At 42.0% G+C, this 20,597-nt stretch overlaps 1 protein-coding gene across 1 annotated transcript in view; it reads left to right on the top strand.

Moving 5' to 3' along the window:
* Window positions 1–20,597, top strand: part of Upp2 (uridine phosphorylase 2) — a 211,099-nt gene that overhangs the window by 179,984 nt on the left and 10,518 nt on the right. Inside the window, exons 3-7 of the mRNA XM_031370313.1 lie at window positions 3,736–3,853; window positions 11,952–12,110; window positions 14,694–14,808; window positions 18,111–18,320; window positions 20,368–20,514. Coding sequence (XP_031226173.1) covers window positions 3,736–3,853; window positions 11,952–12,110; window positions 14,694–14,808; window positions 18,111–18,320; window positions 20,368–20,514 — 749 coding nt within the window. The remainder of the gene's footprint in view (window positions 1–3,735; window positions 3,854–11,951; window positions 12,111–14,693; window positions 14,809–18,110; window positions 18,321–20,367; window positions 20,515–20,597) is intronic.

A 20,597-nucleotide genomic window follows, 5' to 3' on the forward strand; every position in this document is an offset into this window, starting at 1 on the left:
CTCCTTGGAGACGAATGGGTTTCTTAGTGGTACAGTTCGTAGATTCGGTTGGAAGCCCAAAGGAAAATCTCTAGATCATGAAATCAGCTTTGGCAGAATGAAATCAAATGTAGAATTGAATTTGGAGGAGGAAGTGAGTGGCAGTGTTTCCAGAACTTTAATGTGCATATGAATCACTGGGTTTATTAAAATGCAGGTTCTGATTCAATGGTTCTGGGGTAGAAACGTGGTTTGCCTTTCTAAGCAGCTTCCTGAGCTGGGCTGAGAGGCCCTGAAGCTTCATTCAGCACTCTATGTAAGGACTGTGAGGAACCGCTGACTCACTCCCCCTCCCTCAGCAAGGAGGCATCTATCTGTGTCTAACCTGCTTAGGGATGCAGGGGCTTGCTCTGAAGCAGTGACAGTACAGCACCATCATGGGCTTTGTCCTTCTTCCTTCCTTCCTCCCTTCCTTCCTCCCTTCCTTCCTCCCTTCCTTCCTTCCTTCCTTTCTTCCTTTCTTCCTTCCTTCCTTTCGTTCAAATGTGGTACCACTTGCCAACTAATTGAGAACCTGTTACTTACAACGTTTTTAAGGAGAAAAAGAAAACCTAATAGTATTTTGTTCCACTCTCTGAACAGTTAAATTTAGGTTAACAAATAGGATTTGTTAAGTCTTAGAGATTAAAGAAAGATGCATTAGACAGCCTGCATCAAGGAATTTACAGTTTTTTTGAGGAGACAGAAAATTAACTCCATTTTTATAGTGTTAGCACAACATAGATGCTTTAGGAACAACAGTGAGGGGAGATATTGATTAGGGATAAAGACTGCTTAGAAAACTCTCCCGGAAGATATGATGTTTGAGCCGGTCTTAAGGAATGAGCTGCATTTTATTAGGAAAAGATGGAAGGGGAGTGGAAAGAGAAGTTCATGAGCAAAGGCTTACTGCAGGAGCTCTCAACATCAGTAGCGCATTTGATGGCAAAATTAAGAAGAATACTTTCTGAGCATCCAATTGATTTCCCTCTAGTCACCAGTGTTTTTCCTTTGAATCCCCTGGGTGGTTTTTAAGGCACATCCCAGATCAGATGAGAGTCTCTGGAGATATATAAGATCTTGAGGTTAGTTGAGATGGTTTAAAGTATTTACAAGGAAGTAGGAAGAGCAAAGAATTTCTAGATGATTCTTGGTAAGAGGTCTTGACCATTGCGGTCCGAGACAGATAATTTGTTATCACTGATAGCCAGAGGAGTATATTATGATAAATAAAGGAACTGAAGGCTGTCAAGAATGTGCTTTGTAAGTACAAAGAAAGATTGAATTAAGGATCCACCTGTAGGGGCAGCTCACTACCTTGTATCACATAGATTTGCCAAGTGAGAAAGGAAGGACTGGTGGCCCAGCTAGGACTGCTGTGAGGGGGCCTGGGCCAGTGGCCTTGGGTAGAAAGGAAGCATGGCTGGGAGGTTCTCAAAGGCACTGATGCTCAAAGTGTTTCTGTATACCAATGGCATACGAATTACACACACATGCATACATACAGAGAGAGAAAGAGAGACAGAGACAGAGACAGAGAGACAGGGACAAGAGACAGAGAAGTACAACTAAATCTAGATATCTGAAAGAGCCATCCAGGCAATTCTTCATGGTTGCTCTTAAGGAATCCTGGCATATAGAAGCAAACACAGAGCTCATACAATATTTATGTAGGTATACCTAAACCCAGACCTAGACCCAGACCAGGAAAATTGAGAAGGGAGCCAAGAAGTGTGGAGATGGAGACAGTGCTGAGAGATGCCTCCTCAGTGGAACATGAGGGACACGGCTATTGAAGCATAGAGTTGCTCCCCAGGGAAGGATACAGTCAGGAAAGGAGCAGAATTCTGTCAGCCATGCTAAGGGTGTTATGTTCAGGCCTTGAGTGTGTTGCTGGCTCCAGGATGCAGGGCTAAATGAGAAGCCACTGAAGCATCCTGGGTAATGGAGTGATGGGCTGATGCCAAAGCAAAGCTTCTAGGCCTCCCATCCTTTTTCTCTCTCTGGGGCAAGTTTGTCTTTCTATTGTGTTCCCCATCCCACGCGCTTCTGATGTCGGTTAATGAACGCTATTGGACATTTTCTATATTAAGGGGCTTTTCTTTGAAGGAAAACAAAACAGAAGGCTTTGGTTTGGTTGGTTTTTGTTTCTTGAAACATGCTTTCGCTATGTAGCCCTGGCTAGACTGGGACTTCATAGTACAGACCAGGCTGCCCTTAGATTCACATGTAACAGCCTGCCTCTGCCTCCTTAGTGCTGGGATTAAATGCTTGCATCACCATGCTGGGCTAAAGGGTTCATTTTATCTCACCTTCTGTTTCTAAGTTTCATATTTCTTAAGACAATAGTTTTGAATTTTGTTTTATATGTTTATTAAGATTAAACCCCTTTTCCTCCCCTCTCCCCACCCCTTCTTCAAGCTCCTTAGGCTTGCTTCCTTGGGTTCCATCTTAAGCATTTGTTTTCTTGGTTAGCTAACTCTCCTTTCCCCAGCCTGTACCTACTCCTCCTTTCTTTGTCTCCAATGTACCCCAGCTCACATTCCCCAGGAGCCTGGTGATTTCTCTGCACCAAGCTCTCCATCCTCTAAGGTCTTTTTCTCACCTAAGCCTTCTAATAGGAAGAGGATCCCTCCCAAGCTCCCCATAGCTAGCAACCTCTCAGTGATCAGACACCAATACTGTCTGAGCCCAGTGGCTTCTTGCTTAATGCAAATCACGGGTGAACAGGGCATTGACTCCAGATAGCCACTGAGATAATGTAACCTAGAGCCAAGCAATACAAAAGACAGTTCACGTCCCCACATCCCATTGTCCAAACTGAGTCATATGACACTATCTCATTGGGCATTTGCCTAGTAATATACCCCAAAGGAAAAGAATTGGAGGTTCATAAACACAAAGCACTTTGGGTCACACTCTGCTTTTCCTGATTGATCTCAATAAAGCCCTCAAAATATTGCATGTATTGGGATAAAGGGATACTTCTATCACTGTGCATAAGACTTTTTGCAAGCATCCTTTCTCTCTCTCTCTCTCTCTCTCTCTCTCTCTCTCTCTCTCTTGTGTGTATGTCTCTGTGTGTATGTGTTGCTGAGCCTCATGCATGAGAGTAAGTGCTTTGTCACTGTACATCCCAATGCCTTATAATTATCACAAAATTCAGGGCTCACAAACTTGCCTAGTGGTGGTTTTCACCATCCATACTTCATAGATGAGGAAACAGAAGGACAAAGTTAGCTTGCTCATGCTTGCACAATACGTGTATGTCCAGTTGATCATGCACTAGAATAAAGGTGGTCTGAGAGCCATGCTCCTATATAATGTAATCTCACAGTAAGAGATGACAATTAGGGACAGAGAGAACTGAGGAGAGATGACTGTAGGTTTCCTGGTTGCATGGGAGTGCTCAACTTCTAAGAGACTTGGTGTCTTCATTTCTAAGTTAGATTATTAATATTACTCATCCAATGGAATGGTCATAGTAGTACATTGTAAAACGTATTTATTTCATCAGTTTCCTGACATGGTATAGTTTCCATGATTAGGTCTAAATGTGGTATATAGTAATTGTAAAACAAACGTTAGCCATATTATAGATTTAATTACGAGAGATTTTTCGCTATGGTAGTGACGATCATAGGTATAGATTGTTATCCTGTCTCAGGTGTGTTTTCTCTCCAAATAGCTTGACATCTTCATTGTGTTTTTCCCTAGAAGAAAGTCTGTGTATGTGAAGAATCCACACCTGGATGCCATGGATGAAGACATCCTCTATCACTTGGATTTAGGAACCAAAACACACAACCTACCAGCAATGTTTGGAGACGTAAAGGTAAAAATCTTTTGAATGTCAGGAAATTTACTGTATTTCCCCTGCCATTTTTTCTTTTTTCTTTCTAAACTAAACTTCACAGCCTTGGGTAAAGACAGGTCAGAACTCCCAAGAGCCCATGAAGCCACTCTAATTTGGAATATGAGCATCATGAATGGTCATTTCCACCCCAACAGGATACAAAGGTTTCCATACTAAATCCAATGCAAATATGATTACTTTGCTTCTCCATTCCCTGGAGATAAATATAATTTTATTGACAATACTGTTGGGTATTCATAATTCATTATGTCTTAACAGATTCAGCTCACAGCTTAACATCTACATTTATTGCTGAACCTCACTAATTCCCATCTTATTAAATCATAAAAGAATCCAAGACTAACAATGCCTTATTCTTCTCTTCTCAAAAAATGACTATTTGCCCATATTTTGTATCATTAAGATTTTATTGTCTTATAAGAAATATTTCATGAGAAAATTATTATGAAATAATAATGGGAGAAATATATTACTATGTTATTTATTATATCATATATATAAATTGTAAAAGCGATTCTTGCTTCTTATTTAAAATTAGGAAAACATAGACAAGAACATTTGCTTTTAAATGATACCTTGTAGCCCTACTTCCTAGACCAAGACACCATCAACTCACTTTCTTTTCTTTCATTTCATTTATTCATTTTTTTCTACTGGTATATATTCATTATACTTGATACTAGGTTACTTAAGGACAATTTCTTTTTTTGTTGTTGTTGTTTTGTTTTTGTTTTTGTTTTTCTTAATCAGACCCCTCCATGTGCAGTCCTTGGTTGGTGGTTGAGACCCTGGGAGCTCTGAGGGTACTAGTTAGTTCATATTGTTGTTCGTCCTAAGGGGCTGCAAACCCCTCAGCTCCATAGGTCCTTTCTCTAACTCCTTCATTGAGGACCCTGTACTCAGTTCAATGGATGGCTGTGAGCCTCTACATCTGTGTTAGTCAGATACTGTCAGAGCCTCTCAGGAGATAGCTATATGTAGGCTGGCTTGTCCTTCCTTCAGTCTCTGCTCCATAGATAATCTCTGCAACTCCTTCCGTGGGTATTTGGTTCCCCCTTTTAAGAAGGAATGAAATGTTAAGGACAATTTCTTACAAGCACATAGAGAGCTTTGAGCATATTAACCCATACAGCCTCTTCCATTCTTTTTAGGAAAAAATATTAAAATGCATATAATATTAATAAGGGTATAGCTCAGCATATACTGGTAGAGTAGTGAGATCTTGTATCCCCAAAACTTGGGAGGTTGAGGCAGGAGGATCGGAAATTCAATATTCAAGATCATCTTTGGCTATATAACAAGTTCAGGGCCAACCTGGGTAACTAAAAAAATTAGTTTTAATGATGCAACTTACCATCTTATATATTTTTATTTAACATTATATTATTATTTCATGGGATTGAGAATTACATAAACTATTTTTAACTTTTATACTAAATGTTTTGTATTAGAAACAGGACTCAGGTTGATATTGTTTCTTGTAAGGACTTTTCTCATGCAAGTATATTTGTATAGGATGAGCCACAGACATGCTCAAAGGGAATGAACTCATAGAAGTCAAAGGAAGTTCAAGCTACGCCAGAGTGGCAGAGCTGGTACTCAGACCAAGTTCCCAGGGCTCTCTCAGTTACTGTAAGTCAAAATTCCCCAAACATTAACTGGAAGGAATGTAGAGAAAGAGGAGAAAGAGGATGACTTTTGGCAGAGGAAGAAAGGAGCGTGCAAGAAGGGAAGGGAGTAGGGAAGCAAGTATATCTAGGGCGTCCATTGTCAAGTCCATGCATGCGCAGCTGCCTCCTCCCTGCGGTGCTAAAGGAGAGAACGTGAGTCTGGGTGGGTTTCCAGGCAGCAGCACAGCCTGTGTTCCCATTCCCCTCCACACTGCAGCTCCCTGCCTTTTACAGCCTACCTCCTTTTCCTGCATCATCTTTTGAATGTAATCTCTATCTCTTCTACTGAGTCTGATGTTTGGGCTCCAGGATCGAGTTAATGTTGGCACTCACTAACTGGATTGTACCCCAATTCAAATATTAGGTGTGAAGTTCATGCCTCGCAGTGATTTCTCCAAGACCTTTATCTAAGGATGACTGTTTGGAACAGAAGGACTGCCATAGTTAACAAATGAAGGCACACTCTATCCAGTACATTAAGAAGATCGGAGATATCTTGATATAGATTGCCCTGTTATCTAAACATCTAAGTGTCTGTCTTTTTTCCACCATTCATGGACTGTCTTCATTGTTTCTGATTCTACTCAGTCCCCACCGTGTAGGGGAATGCCTTCCTTTCTTATACCCACATGTCTGTGTCCAAAGCACATGGGAGGTATAGGCAAAAGGGTCAGGAGTTAAAGTCAGGCTTTGGTTACATTCGAAACTAGATATTATCTTTCCTATATAGAAGAGGAAACCAGGGCTCAATGTATATGTGGTGTTAAAACATACCTGTTGTGCTTATCAGTCTGTAGGAGGCACAGCCAGTAAGTGAAAAAGCTGAGATTAAACTCTACATTTCTCTGATGAAACAGTGGCCATTTTATTGTTTTAATTTTTAACACTACATTTGTTACTCTCCTAGTTACTGGTTAAATTATAGGATTGGTAACTTTGTTTTAGAGATGAGAATCACACATGTTGTGTGCACGCACACATGTGCACACACACACACACACACACACACACGAGTGTGTATGGTCTTATCTGTTACATTAGAAGTTGGAACTTCATGTTCCCACTTCTCTACCTGGCTGGATTTCCACCAGTGTATTTGCCACCCTGTGGTTTCAGAACCACTGTCACCCACCAGGACTGTCTCTTGAAAAACAGAAATGCATCATTTCAAGGAGTTTCGTCCCTGAGAGAAAACCCAACTGTAGCCCCATTTTGATGGAAAGGAGGCAAAAGTGTGTTTAGTTTTAGGATCAGAAGAGAAATATAATCATAACAGAAACAGAATGTTGGGAACAGAAGATAAAAACCCAGTTGTACTGTTATAGATTCTGTCCACAGAAGCATCTCTTCACCTGGCACTCTCTTATCTCAGAGTGAAAGCATTGTAGATTTGATTTTTTTCCTTAAGTCTCATGTCAGCAATTCTGGCTACAAAACACAGGACACAACCCACCAATACCTAAAAATTCACCTTTGCCCCATAAATGATGGTCATAATTATTATCAGTACTAACTTCAAAAGTAGAGAAGATGGTAAGATATACAGTTTAAGCCTGAAAGTAAGGTATGATGGTGCCTGCTTGCAACCAAAGCACCTGGGAGGTGTCACATGAGGGTCAGGGGTTCAGGCCTGGCTTTCACTACATAATAACTCCAAGACCAGCCCAGATTACATGGGATCTTGTCTTAAACAAAAATGCACAGAAAAACAAATCTGACTGACTCTGACTGCCACCCTTCTTCCTTCATAGCTTTCTTGTGTTTGAAGGATTTTCCTACTTGGTACTACATACATTGTGACCTAGTACAATGTAAGTTGACCTTTAGTTCATAACAAGCATAAAGCAGGTGCACCTGGTTGATGGCTGGCCAGGTGGAGTAGAGTCTAGAGACCTGGTCCTCTTGCATCCTGTTGTTTATAGATTGTATATGAACAATCTATCCTCCTGTAGGATGGGGGTGGGATGCACTGTGAACCAGGCTGGAAGTGGATGACTACTTCTGCTCATATTCCAGTGGCTGGAACTCGGGCATATGGTCTTGCCTAGCTGGAAAAGAGCCTGGGAAGTTAGCACTACCTGTAAACCCAGAATGAAGAGGAAATAGTCTTGGTATAACTCATCAGTCTCTGCCATACGCATAGGAGATGAAGACAATTGAAAAATATGATAGATGTGTTAGAAAGACAGTTTTCAGATTCAATATCCAAATATATATTTTATCATGTTGTCACAGATGCCTTTTATAAAATCACTAACTGGTACCCTCTGCTTCATCCCAGCAATTATTTTAATTTTATTGAACTTATAATATAATTAACATTTCTCCCTTGATTTTCCTCTCTCCAAACCCTCCTATATACACTCCCCACTTTCCTTCAATTTCATGGCTTCTTTTTCACTAATTGTTATTGCATTCATATATGTATATACATATACAATCCCAAGTATTACCTAGTTCAGGCCATATGATGTTGCTTGTATGTATGTTTTCAGGACTAAGTATTTGGCACTGGCCAATCAATTGGTGTACTCTTCCCTGGGGAAGAACACCTCTACCCCTCCCAGCTTTCTTTGGTTGCCGTTTGTGTGTGTGTGTGTGTGTGTGTGTGTGTGTGTTTGAGGTCTCACATGCTTTTCTCCATACAGTTTTGCATGTCCATTGGTGTTGCCCTTGTTCAGCTCATATTTAGGTCGTTATGTCCGTGAGACGTTATGAGTGCGCCTTCTGATGTTACTAGGTGACACAGTCTCCCAACAAACTTTCCGGTCCTCTGACTCTTACAGACTTCCCCTCTCCTCTTCCCCATTGTTCCCTGATCTTTAGGTGCAGGAATGCTTTGTAGTTATATCCACTGAGACTGGGCTCCACAGCTCTGAATTTTGACTGGTTGTGGTTTTCCGTAATGGTCCCCATCTGTTGCAGAGAGGTTTTTTTGATGGGGTTCAAAGTAAAGATTATACTTAACCTGTGGTTATTAGGACAACTGTTTATAGATTGTTGTTAGGGGTTGTGCTGGTTTAGTAAATTAGTGGTTGTGGATTCTCCTCCAATAATCATGACTCCCCTAGTTCTGAGTGGTTAGCTAGGTTTCCAGTCCCATGAATGTTTTCACTCTTGTTGAGTGGGCCTTAAGTCCAATTAGAGAGCAGTTTGTTGGTCACTACCAAGATATGTGTGCCACTATTGCACCCTTAGGGTTACCATGCAGTACCGGTCATTAATATGGTTCATAGACATCATAGCTACAGGACTGTTGGTTGCCTACCTTCTTTAGAAGCTTGTGTGATGCCTTCTGGTACTATGCAAGCTCATCTTCAGGTAGGAAGCATTCAGAGCAGTTCAAGCTCACAGGGCTTTGGGCCATGTTTCTGAAATGCGTGGGATCTTCAAAATTTTAAGTAACATGGAAAATCATTGCTTCATAAGTCTTCATAATATGCATTTAAATGTTTATAGTCCTTCTTAATACACAAAATGCATAAACTCTATGTTATAAATTAATGCCGTATGACAAAATTTTTTAAGCTACTGGGGACATTTAAAGGTGAACTTGTTCTGGAAGTCATTAGGCAAAATCCTGAACATATTTTTATAATGCTTCTTATTCCTGCCCAATGCATTTCTACCTTTTTTATTTTTTTTGATAAATCCTGGACAAACATCATTTTGTTTGGAGCATAAATCACAGTGCCACCAGAGACCAAGGTTGGCCAGTGGACTTCGGCTATGTGTTACTTCTTATTAAAGCATCTAGGCTGGCCATGGTATCTACAGGAGATGCTTAGTGACTCTGACTTGGGATTAGGTGTCAGGAGTTAAGCTTGTTTCTACACATGTCTCCAGAAATCTGCAGACATTCTGCTTGATTACTGCAATATCTACAGAACACAAACTGCAAACTATCCTAACATCTGTTTTGGTTTTATGGTCAATCTGAATGATTGTAATTTAGATGTACTGGCACCACACAGTGAGGTTATTTTCAAACTCCTGTATTTTGTATATTAAAAGGGGCCTCCTTGTACTTAGACCTTGACCTACGCACAGCTAGAAGGTGCTTAACTACTCCTAACAAGAAAGGGGCAAAGTCCCTGAATAATCAATAGTATCCGAAGCTTACCTTAAACATTGCCCTGCCTGCCTTGCCATCTTTTCTCTAGACTTTATGGCTGGCTTCCATTGTTCATTACTACCTTAAGGCTGTGTTGAAAAACCTCCTAGGAAATTCCAGAGAAGACAGCAGTGAGTGTAGATGAGAAACACAGTGTCCAGACAAAAAAGAATAATTATGTCCTGTGATTGAAAGTGACTGTATGCCGCCCAGGAATTATTGTTAAGTGGAAACAGGATGCATCGTGAGTTCAGACCACCCAATAATTCTGTTGATCTTTTGCAGGAGGGACACCCACTCAACAACCTCAGGAATTTCTTCAGACAGCCCCTGTGAAGGCCCTTGCTAGCCTTCCTTGGATCCTCTACCCAATACTGCCCACATGAGCCAGGCACCACTAAGTGTCTTTTTCCCTCCAAGGAAACTTAAGTCAGCTTCATTTTTTACTGAATCCTGCAACAGAGATGTGGGTTCAAAATGCAGGCCAGAGCAGTATTATCTGATATGAAATGTAGAAGTCCACATATATGGACACTGATTAGGTGCTGGGATCCATGCCTGCTCCTTTGCTATATTCAATCCTACTTCGTCCTGATTAAACCTGAGAGTGCCAGAGATGATGATCTGAGGAATATAAAGGTTTCCTGTGTTGCTGAGCAAGTGACTTCATCAATGATGAGCTAGTGCTCAAAGTCAAGTGTGCTTACATTTAATTAGCAGCTGCCCAGCATTCCTTGGCTTTTGGTTTCTGTACTTCACTCTACACCAGACCATATATACCATACCACACACCATACATGCCACACTGTGTATATAGCACATCACATATACCACACCACATATACCACACCATATATACCAATCGTATATACCACATCAAATATACCACATCACATATACCACATCACATATACTATATCACATATACCACATCATAAAAACCCACCTTGTATAACACATCACATATACCACACCACATATACCACACCATATATACCAATCGTATATACCACATCAAATATACCACATCACATATACCACATCACATATACTATATCACATATACCACATCATACATACCACGCCTTGTATAACACATCACATATACCACACCACATATTCCACATCACATATACCACATCTTTTACACCACATATATCACATCTTTTAATCACACCATATAGACCACACCACATACACCATACTGTATATACACTACACACACTGCATCTCTTATAACACACTGAACCACATTCGCACCATACCGCATGCTTTTGTTTCTGAGTAGATTTCTGTCTGACAAACTGTTCTGTCTTCTGTGCGCTCTGCTTCCTCCTGGCCTTCAGACCCTCCCCTCTGTTGCTGACCCTGCTTGGTACCCACCTGGATGCCTACTCATGTAGACTGCCAACAGGACCCTCCTCTCCTCTCTCTCTCTCTGGCATATTCTCCCATTCTTGGGGTTGATGTATCCCTAACAGGTTGTGACATGATCAATTATGATTTTCTTTTGAGATAGAGTCTCACTATATAGTTTGGTCTGGCAACAAATGCACAGTATGCAGTCTAGGCTGCTCTCAAACTCATAATCCTCCTGCCTCTACCTCAGAACTCTGGCTTACATTACCATGTCTTACTTCAGATTATCAACATATTTTATTAGATATAGCCACCTTTGACCTCAACATCTACCCTAAAGAGAATAAGATAAATACAAAGACAAATTAGTGGGATGGATGACCTACTGCAGTCAAGTTCTGAACTTATGCTAACAAGCCTTGTTCTGTACTGATTTTTTTTTCTGAGTGAAGAACAGAAAAGTCTTGAGATGCTTCCTCTAAAGCTTGAGGTTACCACAGTAAATTCTTAAATAATGGCTCCTGGCAGGTGTCCCTTTGCTTTCCCACACTTACATTCCACATCCTTAGCACTTGACATTAAACATGTTATTGGAGTGCCCACCACTAGGATGATCATATCTATGAAGATGGCGACTGATGTTACTATAAACAAAACCACCTCCTTGAACAATGTGTACACTTACATGATTTTCCTCACTAATTTAGTACATAACTCATTTCACCTAGTTGCCTTCTTTTAGGTTAATGACATAAGTGAGCCAAACTTTGAGCACAATCCAAGACATCTACACACACTCAGAAGTAAATTAAACGTGCTACAAAACAAAACAAAACAAAATGTTAGAACTGAATGCTGCCTCTTGCTCGTATCATGGTGACGATGGTAGGTGCCTGCTCATTTTTATTGACAGTTTGTCTGCGTTGGTGGGAGCCCGAACAGAATGAAGGCATTTGCTCAGTTTATGCACAAGGAACTCCGGTTGGAGGGAGATGAAGAAGACATTGACGACATCTGCGCTGGGACAGACAGATACTGCATGTTCAAAACAGGCCCGGTGCTCTCCCTCAGTGTAAGTAGGGGACAGCTACAGGCCAGCTAACCTTTGTGGGCTGGACACCAAACTGGGACCATCTGAACACAGTTCCCTGCCCACTCTGCTGTGTCTTCTTATACAAAGAATGCAAGTGAAGAGGTTAATACAACTTGAAAAAGTTTTCAGGACAGGGCAGAGCATGCAGGGTCACTACCTGCCTTCATACTCACTACTTAACTCTTAGCTAAGGGCAGATGCCTTTAAGACTTATCCCTTTTTCCTATTCCTAACTGATCAACACGCTCCTCTTCCCAGCCATTTCCTTTCCTCTGTCTTTTTATTCTGCTTTAAGGGCCTTGAACAATAGGGGCCGATTCTCAGGACTGTTAGAATTTAACACAAACTTGCTGAAAAGCGGCAAGAGCATTTGCACAGAGGTCTTGTGATGTGTTCTGCTCTCGTCCAGAACCTGATAGCTCTTCCAGACACTGTCTAAGATGTGATGAAAGCAGAGTGATTCTCTGAGCAGTCCCCATCAATGGCAAACCCTTAGGAGGCTGTCTGTATACAGCCACCCATTCTACCCGACTCAGTTTTCCACACATGGCTATGTTCTGAAGCCAAAACTCCAAGTCTGTCATGCGTTTGGCTATGGTAGTCCTCTTAAGGGGCATAAGAGACAAGGAGTAAGCCCTGCATATGAGTGGCAGTTCTGAAGGGTTCAGTTGTAAAATGCTCTTGATATTAGGGAACCATTGCATTAGTGACCCCTCAAGTGACTCAGATTACCCAGCGGTGGAATGTCCTGAGAGCAGGGAACATGGGGGAACAAAGAAAATATGCATAATAAATTACCACTGGGGCAGCGAAGTGAATCTTATGGGGCCAAGAGTGGATGAAATCTATTTTGGTTTCTAATAGCAGAATTCATTCATTTACTTATTTGTTCAGTCAATAAAAAATTATGGACTACCTACCTTAGAAGACGCTAAATGTCCCCTGATATTGTCCTATTAACTTTTCAGTTAAAATTCTTTAAACAATAATTATTTGTTCTATTTTGTACAATAAATGGGGAGAGAACAGAAAGAACATTCATACACACACACACACACACACACACACACACACACACACAAATGAAACTTCTCTAAATGATCAGAAACACTTTATCATAAGACAAAGCCAGAGGTGATTCTGGTGTCCTGTCAAGGACCATGAAGCAAATGGTCAAAGCTAGCCACTTAGAATACTAGACAGGCAGGCAGTTCCCAATATAGACTATGTTGGAAATCTTTAGTAGCTACAGGGAGAGAGGAAAAAAGAGAAGGAGGGAGGGAAGGAGAGAGGAAGAAAGGGAAGGAGGGAGAGGAGGAGGGAGGGAAAGAGAAAGAGAGAATTTTAAATTTTAAGAAAAACAGGATTCTATTTGTAATTGTATCATCATATTGAAAACTAAGTGCTGATGCTAAAGTTAACAAATGGCTAATTTTGAAGGAACCTAGTAGATGAAATAATAACTCATCTGCTAAGTCACAGTTGAAGCAAATGACAATTTATTCATTCATTGCAGAGCCAGCGCCAGGGCCCCAAACTTGTTAATCTCAAACACACAGATCAATACAGACTTGATTCCTAGATCCAGGAGGCTTTATGAAGCTTTCAGAAACTGGGGCATATTGAAAGGGAACAAAAAAATGGTGACCCCAGTGTCCCACAGTTTCCACAGTTTAATATTGGTGACCGGGAGAAGGAGCCCTGGTTGGGAACAACACGACTGCAGCTCTAGTGGATTTCCACAGTCTCTGCAGCTGTGGATCGATATACAGACTCTGCCATCAGGTTAGAAGTGAAGTAGCCACTGATAAAACTCAGCTCCACTTTCTACAAGCCACTGCATGAAAGGTCTTTCCGAAGATTTGTCAGACCGAACCACCAGAAGTAGCTAAATCCTCTAGCCCATGTTGACAGACCCCTAGTCGGGTGACTGATTGTTTTGACATAAGTGCTAAATTAAACTAGGTTGTGGTCATGATCTATGGCAATTTAAACTTATTCACAGGTTCAGCATAAGTTTGAAACTCTTGAGTGGGAGCTAAATCTACATTTCTCCATAAGAGTCCTGAACTCACACAGAAATAACAGCAAACAATCAGGGCTACCTTTGAACAATAAAATTGGTTTACTATTTCACTCATTAGGATGAAGTAAGGCTGTGTGAAATGGAATCCAAAAGTATGTTTCCTCTGCTTCCTGTCAATTATGTATGGGGGCGGGATCCTCTTCACATAAGCTCATTGAAAAGAACCCCACAGGGAGATGCAAGCTGATGCTGCCCTGGCACACCTGTATTCTCTGCCATCCACCTCCGCTCTTGACAGTGAGCAGCTCAGTTTAACTGGCTGTAGGATGCCTCTCTCTAGTCCTCACAGATGGACACATCCATCAGCATGCCATGTAGGCATCACTTAGAGATGACTTACATTTTCCCAAGCGTTGGCACAGTCTTAATGATTATGTAAATTTATACAAGGGCTGTTAACTCATAAAGAAGAAAAAATACGTCCTGCTCACTTATGCGTGTGTGAGATGTATAATGACTCCCCTCTCTCTCAACAGCATGGGATGGGCATCCCCTCCATTTCTATTATGCTCCACGAACTCATCAAATTACTCCACCATGCACGCTGCTGTGATGTTACCATCATCAGAATTGGAACGTCAGGGGGAATTGGTGAGATGGATTGATTTCTACCATTATATGAGTGATTCTTCATACATCCCTGTGTTAATTCAAACTACACCAACATATTTAGAGCTTAACAGAAATCCAGATGGGCTGCAAAGTACTGGGAGGCTGGGGCTTGGGGATTTAAAGAGATCTCTCCCTCCTCTCTCTCTCTCTCTCTCTCTCTCTCTCTCTCTCTCTCTCTCTCTCTCTCTCTCTGTGTGTGTGTGTGTGTGTGTGTGTGTGTGATTCCACTGTTCAAAGATATTCATAAAAAGAAGAGAAGAATTATTAGAAAGTATGATTTTATGATGTGTTCTACTTTGTTCTTTGTTGCCATTAAAAGATTTTGATCAAAATCAAAGGGGAGAGCAGGGTTTATATGGCTAACAGCTCACAGCCAGTTATTGGGGAAAGCCAAGGGAAGAGCTCATGGCAGGAACCTGGATACAGGAACCAAGGCAGAGGCCATGGAGGAGAGCTGCTAGGCCATTCTTATGGAGACAGTTCTTCAGCCGCGGCTTCCTCTTCCCAGGTGACTTTAGTTTGAGCCAAGTAGACAAAAACTAATCAGTACACGGTATGGGTAGATTTTGAGCCTGAGAAATTCTGTGTGATAGGAATGGGTTGTCCAGGTAAAGGAAAATATAAGGATTTACCTGTTTTATCTGTTCGGTATTGGACCTTATGGCTGCAAGCAAAACGTTGCCTTTGGCTCACCTCAGTGGTTACAGCTCTTTTCTTGGCCCCATGTTTTACTTAACTACACACCAAAAAGGACCATGTAGGCTTGCAGGAAAGGACCAGTGATGGTGTAAGTCCATCCAAGATCTTTCCCTGCTGCCCTTCAATTGTTCCTTAAAGAGCAGGTCTTCTCAGGGTGTCATCTTACCATGTGATTACTGCTAATGCAGATGCATTTTAAATGGAAAGGCTTGATAGACAGAGCATCAGGCCACGTAGTTACATAGAAGAGGGTGAGCTTCTAAAAAGACAAATCCCCCAGAATTGCATGAGTAAGCATTTAGGAGCAAGAGGCGGTCTAAAAAAAAAAAAAAAATCCACAATGAACTAGAGAAATGGCATGCTCACAGAAGGCTCTGACTAAGATGGAGCAAGTTAGAAAGGACCACGGCCAAATCATGGTCATGGCCTTGTGTTTCATGATAACACACTACAGACTACAAGATTGCACCGACATCTTGGAGGCCTGTAAACTGAGGCAAAGCAAGCTACTGCACTGGTGCAAAGAGCTTCATTTCAGAGTTGTATCTAAGACAAACTCATTTGCTCTATTTGAAGCAACGCTGTATTTGAAGATAAAAAAATACAGATATTACTTATTCTTTTGCTGACATGAACATTCCTTAATGGAGCAAAAAAAAAAAAACTTGATAAAGGAAATGTTCACAATTAAAAAGAACTTTTGTCTTAGAGAGACTAGGCTATAAATGCTTCAGTGTATCTACATGTTAAGCCAGTATGAGGAAAATACATTTTAAACTGTCTTTTCAGTGTCTTAGGGCATTCTGAACAAGGTAAGGAGCCCCTTTGTCCAGCTTACTTACAGCGTGTCTGACCAATCAGAACTGTATCTTCGGAAGCTCCTGGGATGTTTAGCTTCAACTGTCAACTTGACAGAACGTAGCATCTACCTTGGGTTGGCCTGTGGGTGTATCTGGTTGAAGATTGTCTTAATTCAATTCGTTGATGTGGTGTAACCATTCCCTAGGCAAGAGGTTCTGAATTGTGTAAGAGTAGAACATGCAGGTGAGCACAAGCAAGCTGGCAGGCACACTTACACCCAGCCCCACCCCGCCCACTGCTCATGAGTGTGGACGAGACTGACTGCTGTCTAGTCCCTACCTTAACTTCCTCACAATAGTGGACTGTAAGCTGGAATTGTAAACCACATGATCCTGGTCTCTCTGCTTTTGTTAGGTTGCTAGCACAACAACAGAAATTAAACTCAGCCAGCCACCTTGGGTATCTAGCAGGAAGTGTAAAGTGCTCCCTAATTAACTTGATTTTGGCATATTGGAATATATACAAACCCAAGATGAGTTTGCACTCCATAGCCAGGTTTTTTTTTTTTTTTTTTTTTTTTTTTTTCCTGTAAAGTGCCAGATAATAAAGGTTCTGGGCTTTGCAAACTGGGCGCTTTCAGTTGCTACTTTTTAGTATCACATCAAAGCTCAGATACAGTATGTAAATGAATGTGTGGGTCATGCTGCAACAAAGCTCTGTTTACTAAGACAGGTGGCATGTGGCCTGAGGAGCAGAATTTGCAGACCTGTGTTCTGTGGTGTCTTGATAGAAGCATGTCCTCAGTGATTCCATTGACTACTTATGATGTGTTGGGTACAGCACCAGGCCAAGCAAGAGGGCAGTGAGCTGACACTGTTCTTTCATTTACATAGCTTGTGCTCCATCAGAGAAATAAACAAATGGATGATGACAGTTAAAACAAAACAAGACAAAACAAAACAAAAGAGTACCATTCAGATACATCTTCAGACTCAGGCTGCCAATAGAAATTGGCATAAATCAAAAGATGGGTCCCAGCAGGCCTTGGGAAATTCTCTGGGCCCTGTCTTTGTTACCTTTCACTTATTGCTGCTTATTTCTTTGGTTCTCTCTCATGGCTCAGACTTTTGGAAGAGAGTGACTCCAGCTGACACCTGAGAAGGTTGGCATTAGTGTGATGAAAGGGAGGACAAGGACACACTCAGGCAGGAAGAGTAAGACGTGACAGGAAATAGCATCCCAGTGGGCCCCGCCCCCTGAGCAAACCAGACTTAGCGGCAAAGGAAGGGCAGCCAAGAGGCCTAATTTGCATGGAGTCCGGGAGAAAAGGGTGGGTATGTGATGAGATTCTGAAGGAAGAGAGGAGAGAGCTGCCAAGAAATTATAGTAATCGAGGAGTTTGTAGGAAGATTAAATATCAAGTAGTCACATCACTTTATGAAAGCTACTTGCTGGCAGGCTCATTTACTTTAATCCTGACCTAATTTATTCAAATTTGACCTGAAGGCTGGCACTAATTTGCATGTCCAAGAGTTGTGTTTGTCTTGAAACCTAAACCCCACCACATTGTAAATGGGAATCTGCAAAGCCAGCCAATGAAAATGCCTGTTCTAAAGGTTATTCGATTGCACTTAGGTAAAAACATATTTTTAAAGATGGAAGCAGGAGGAACCATTAACAAACAGCATTAATTAATGTTGACAGGACGGGTCGCACACTACACGACCCAAAAGTCGGCTCGAAGCAGTCTTCTGGGATCACTTATTTGTTCCACATTGCAGGGATTGCGCCAGGCTCTGTTGTAATAACAGACACAGCTGTAGACTCCTTCTTCAAGCCTCGGTTTGAGCAGGTCATCTTGGATAACGTGGTCACGCGAAGCACCGAGCTTGACAAAGAACTGGCTAATGATTTGTTCAACTGTAGCAGAGAAATCCCCAGTGTGCCAACCCTCATCGGACACACGATGTGTACCTACGACTTTTATGAAGGTGAGACTCGTTTGCACACCAGGAAAGCAGTAGGAAAACACCAGCCGCTTGTTATACAAACCCACGATTGATATTAAAACTGCATGCTAGCAAATTAATAGTGTGGATTTTCGAGGGGAAGCAAATAGCCTTTTTACTTTACTAAAGCAGAGCAGCATCAGGGCTTAATAAGCAGCTGAGAAACATGCAGAGTGACTTTATATTGAGAATACAGGGTTTAATCCTGTATCCATTTGAATACTGAAATGCAATTAGTGATATTGACAGCATCTTCTCTCTGCCCATGACTTTTACTTAAATTGCTGACTTTAAGAAAGAGGAATATGCTGGTTCTGTGCTTCGTCATTCTCCTGAACCTCGGGCTAGAAGGAAGACTAGGGAACGGAGGGGAATGTTTAATTAGACACATCCTGTGGGGATGTGGTGGTCTCAGAGTGGGGCTTTTAGCCTACAGCCAAGAGAAAACTAGCCAAGCCTAGTATAGAGTGAAGTTGAGGGTCACTGTCAAATAACAGCTCATGTTCCCAGGGATGAGGGGCAAGGCAAAAGAAAAACAGGACAAATCGATCTCCTGAGCAGAACGAGGACTCTGCTAGCTGCAGAAGAATCTACACTGTCTTAATCCCATAGTATTTCACAGTAAATCCTGTGCTGTAGTTATGTAGTTATGTTTATATAAGCATTATAGTTAATGTCGAGATTTCATTGCCAACTTCTACCTTTCTCTCGATCAAAGTGTACATATTACTTTAAAAAGTCACTCCTGGAGATAGACTGTATTCTGTTTGTATTTGTTCACGTTAGGAAAGGTGTTGGAGGTGTTTCAACAAGAGCCAGCAGGGTGGTAGATGGACAGGGTGAGAGTGCTCTAGGACATCAGCTCTTAGGCCCCTCACTTAAAGAGTCACCCACCCATGTGTTTACACCACAACTCATTAGCAGAAGCCCGGTAGAGTCAGTGTTTCCATTGGCCTGGGAGATACTGTTTCAAATATGAAAGATTTTTGCCAACCATTTGTAATTTCCAGAGCTTTCTATCTGAAAACACAGATTTTTGGCTCTTTGACATAATATAAAGTAGCGTTAAAAAGTACAAAATAGTTGATGCGTGACAGCCCTGGAAAGACCTGGCCCACATCTGGGGCAACTTAAGCTGGGGCTGGGTGGGGGAGGCAACTCCTAGGGGAGGCAACTCCTATATGCCTCTGTAGACCCTTACATTCACATTACCTAGGGCCTCTGGGCCAACTGAGTTTGACTCAGCCTCAATAACACAAAGGTGTTGGCAGGCAGCACTAAAGAGGAGAGAAGAACAGGGGAAAACTGGTTGCCAGGATGGAAGCCAGGGGGAACGGGAGCAAAGGAAAGGAAGGACTTTGGGAAGGACTGCAAGTAATGGATGGCCACTAGTTTCCATCCGGGCACTGCTGGGTGCAAAAGGTCAGGATGCAGACACAGTAAAGGGGTAACATCAGATTGTTCTCCTCTGCGCCCACTGGTCAACCCAGTGAAATTAAGCAAGGCAGAAGTGATAGGAACAATCTGGATGGGAAAACTTGATTAAAGGGGTAGCACAAAGCCTGAAGGGCGTGCCAGGGACAAAGCACACACCAGTTGCCTATGTCTGGCCATATTGGCCATAGGGAGAGTGCCAGTATCCAAACAGTTTGCCTCAGGAGCATCACTGAGGTATGAAACCTTTCTCCCCTGGTGTCTCTGCAGGCAGGGCCTGTGCCCCTCTCACTGAGCCACCTGAGGTTCTCCTCAAAGGATGACTTTTTCTGTGACCCCCCTCTACACACCCACCCTGTTCCTGATGTCTCCACTGTCCTTCAGAACTGGGGCATTCCAGTACAGACATTTTGCTCTGTCTATGAGATGTGAACCAGGTAGAGTCATGTTCTATAGTCCTTTGGAGGAAAGTGTCCACAGCCAGGTCCCCAGAGGAGGTTCACTCAAGAGGTAGGGACATAAGCAGACAGCCTTCTGAGGTGCTACTGCCACTGAGGTGAGACAGCAGCCACTAAGTCACTCCATTCTCTTTCAGGCCAAGGCCGCCTAGATGGAGCATTGTGTTCCTTTTCCAGAGAGAAAAAGCTAGACTACTTGAAGAGAGCCTACAGAGCTGGAGTCAGGAACATTGAAATGGAATCGACGGTGTTCGCAGCTATGTGTGGGCTGTGTGGCCTGAGAGGTAAATTTCTTGTGAGTTCTAAGCGCTCCCTCCCCTCTTTCACAAAGGTAACTTATGTTCATTCTTCAGGAGAAGGAAAGGAG

Source organism: Mastomys coucha, unplaced genomic scaffold (genome assembly GCF_008632895.1).
Source record: "Mastomys coucha isolate ucsf_1 unplaced genomic scaffold, UCSF_Mcou_1 pScaffold15, whole genome shotgun sequence".
Classification (NCBI taxonomy): Eukaryota; Metazoa; Chordata; class Mammalia; order Rodentia; family Muridae; genus Mastomys; species Mastomys coucha.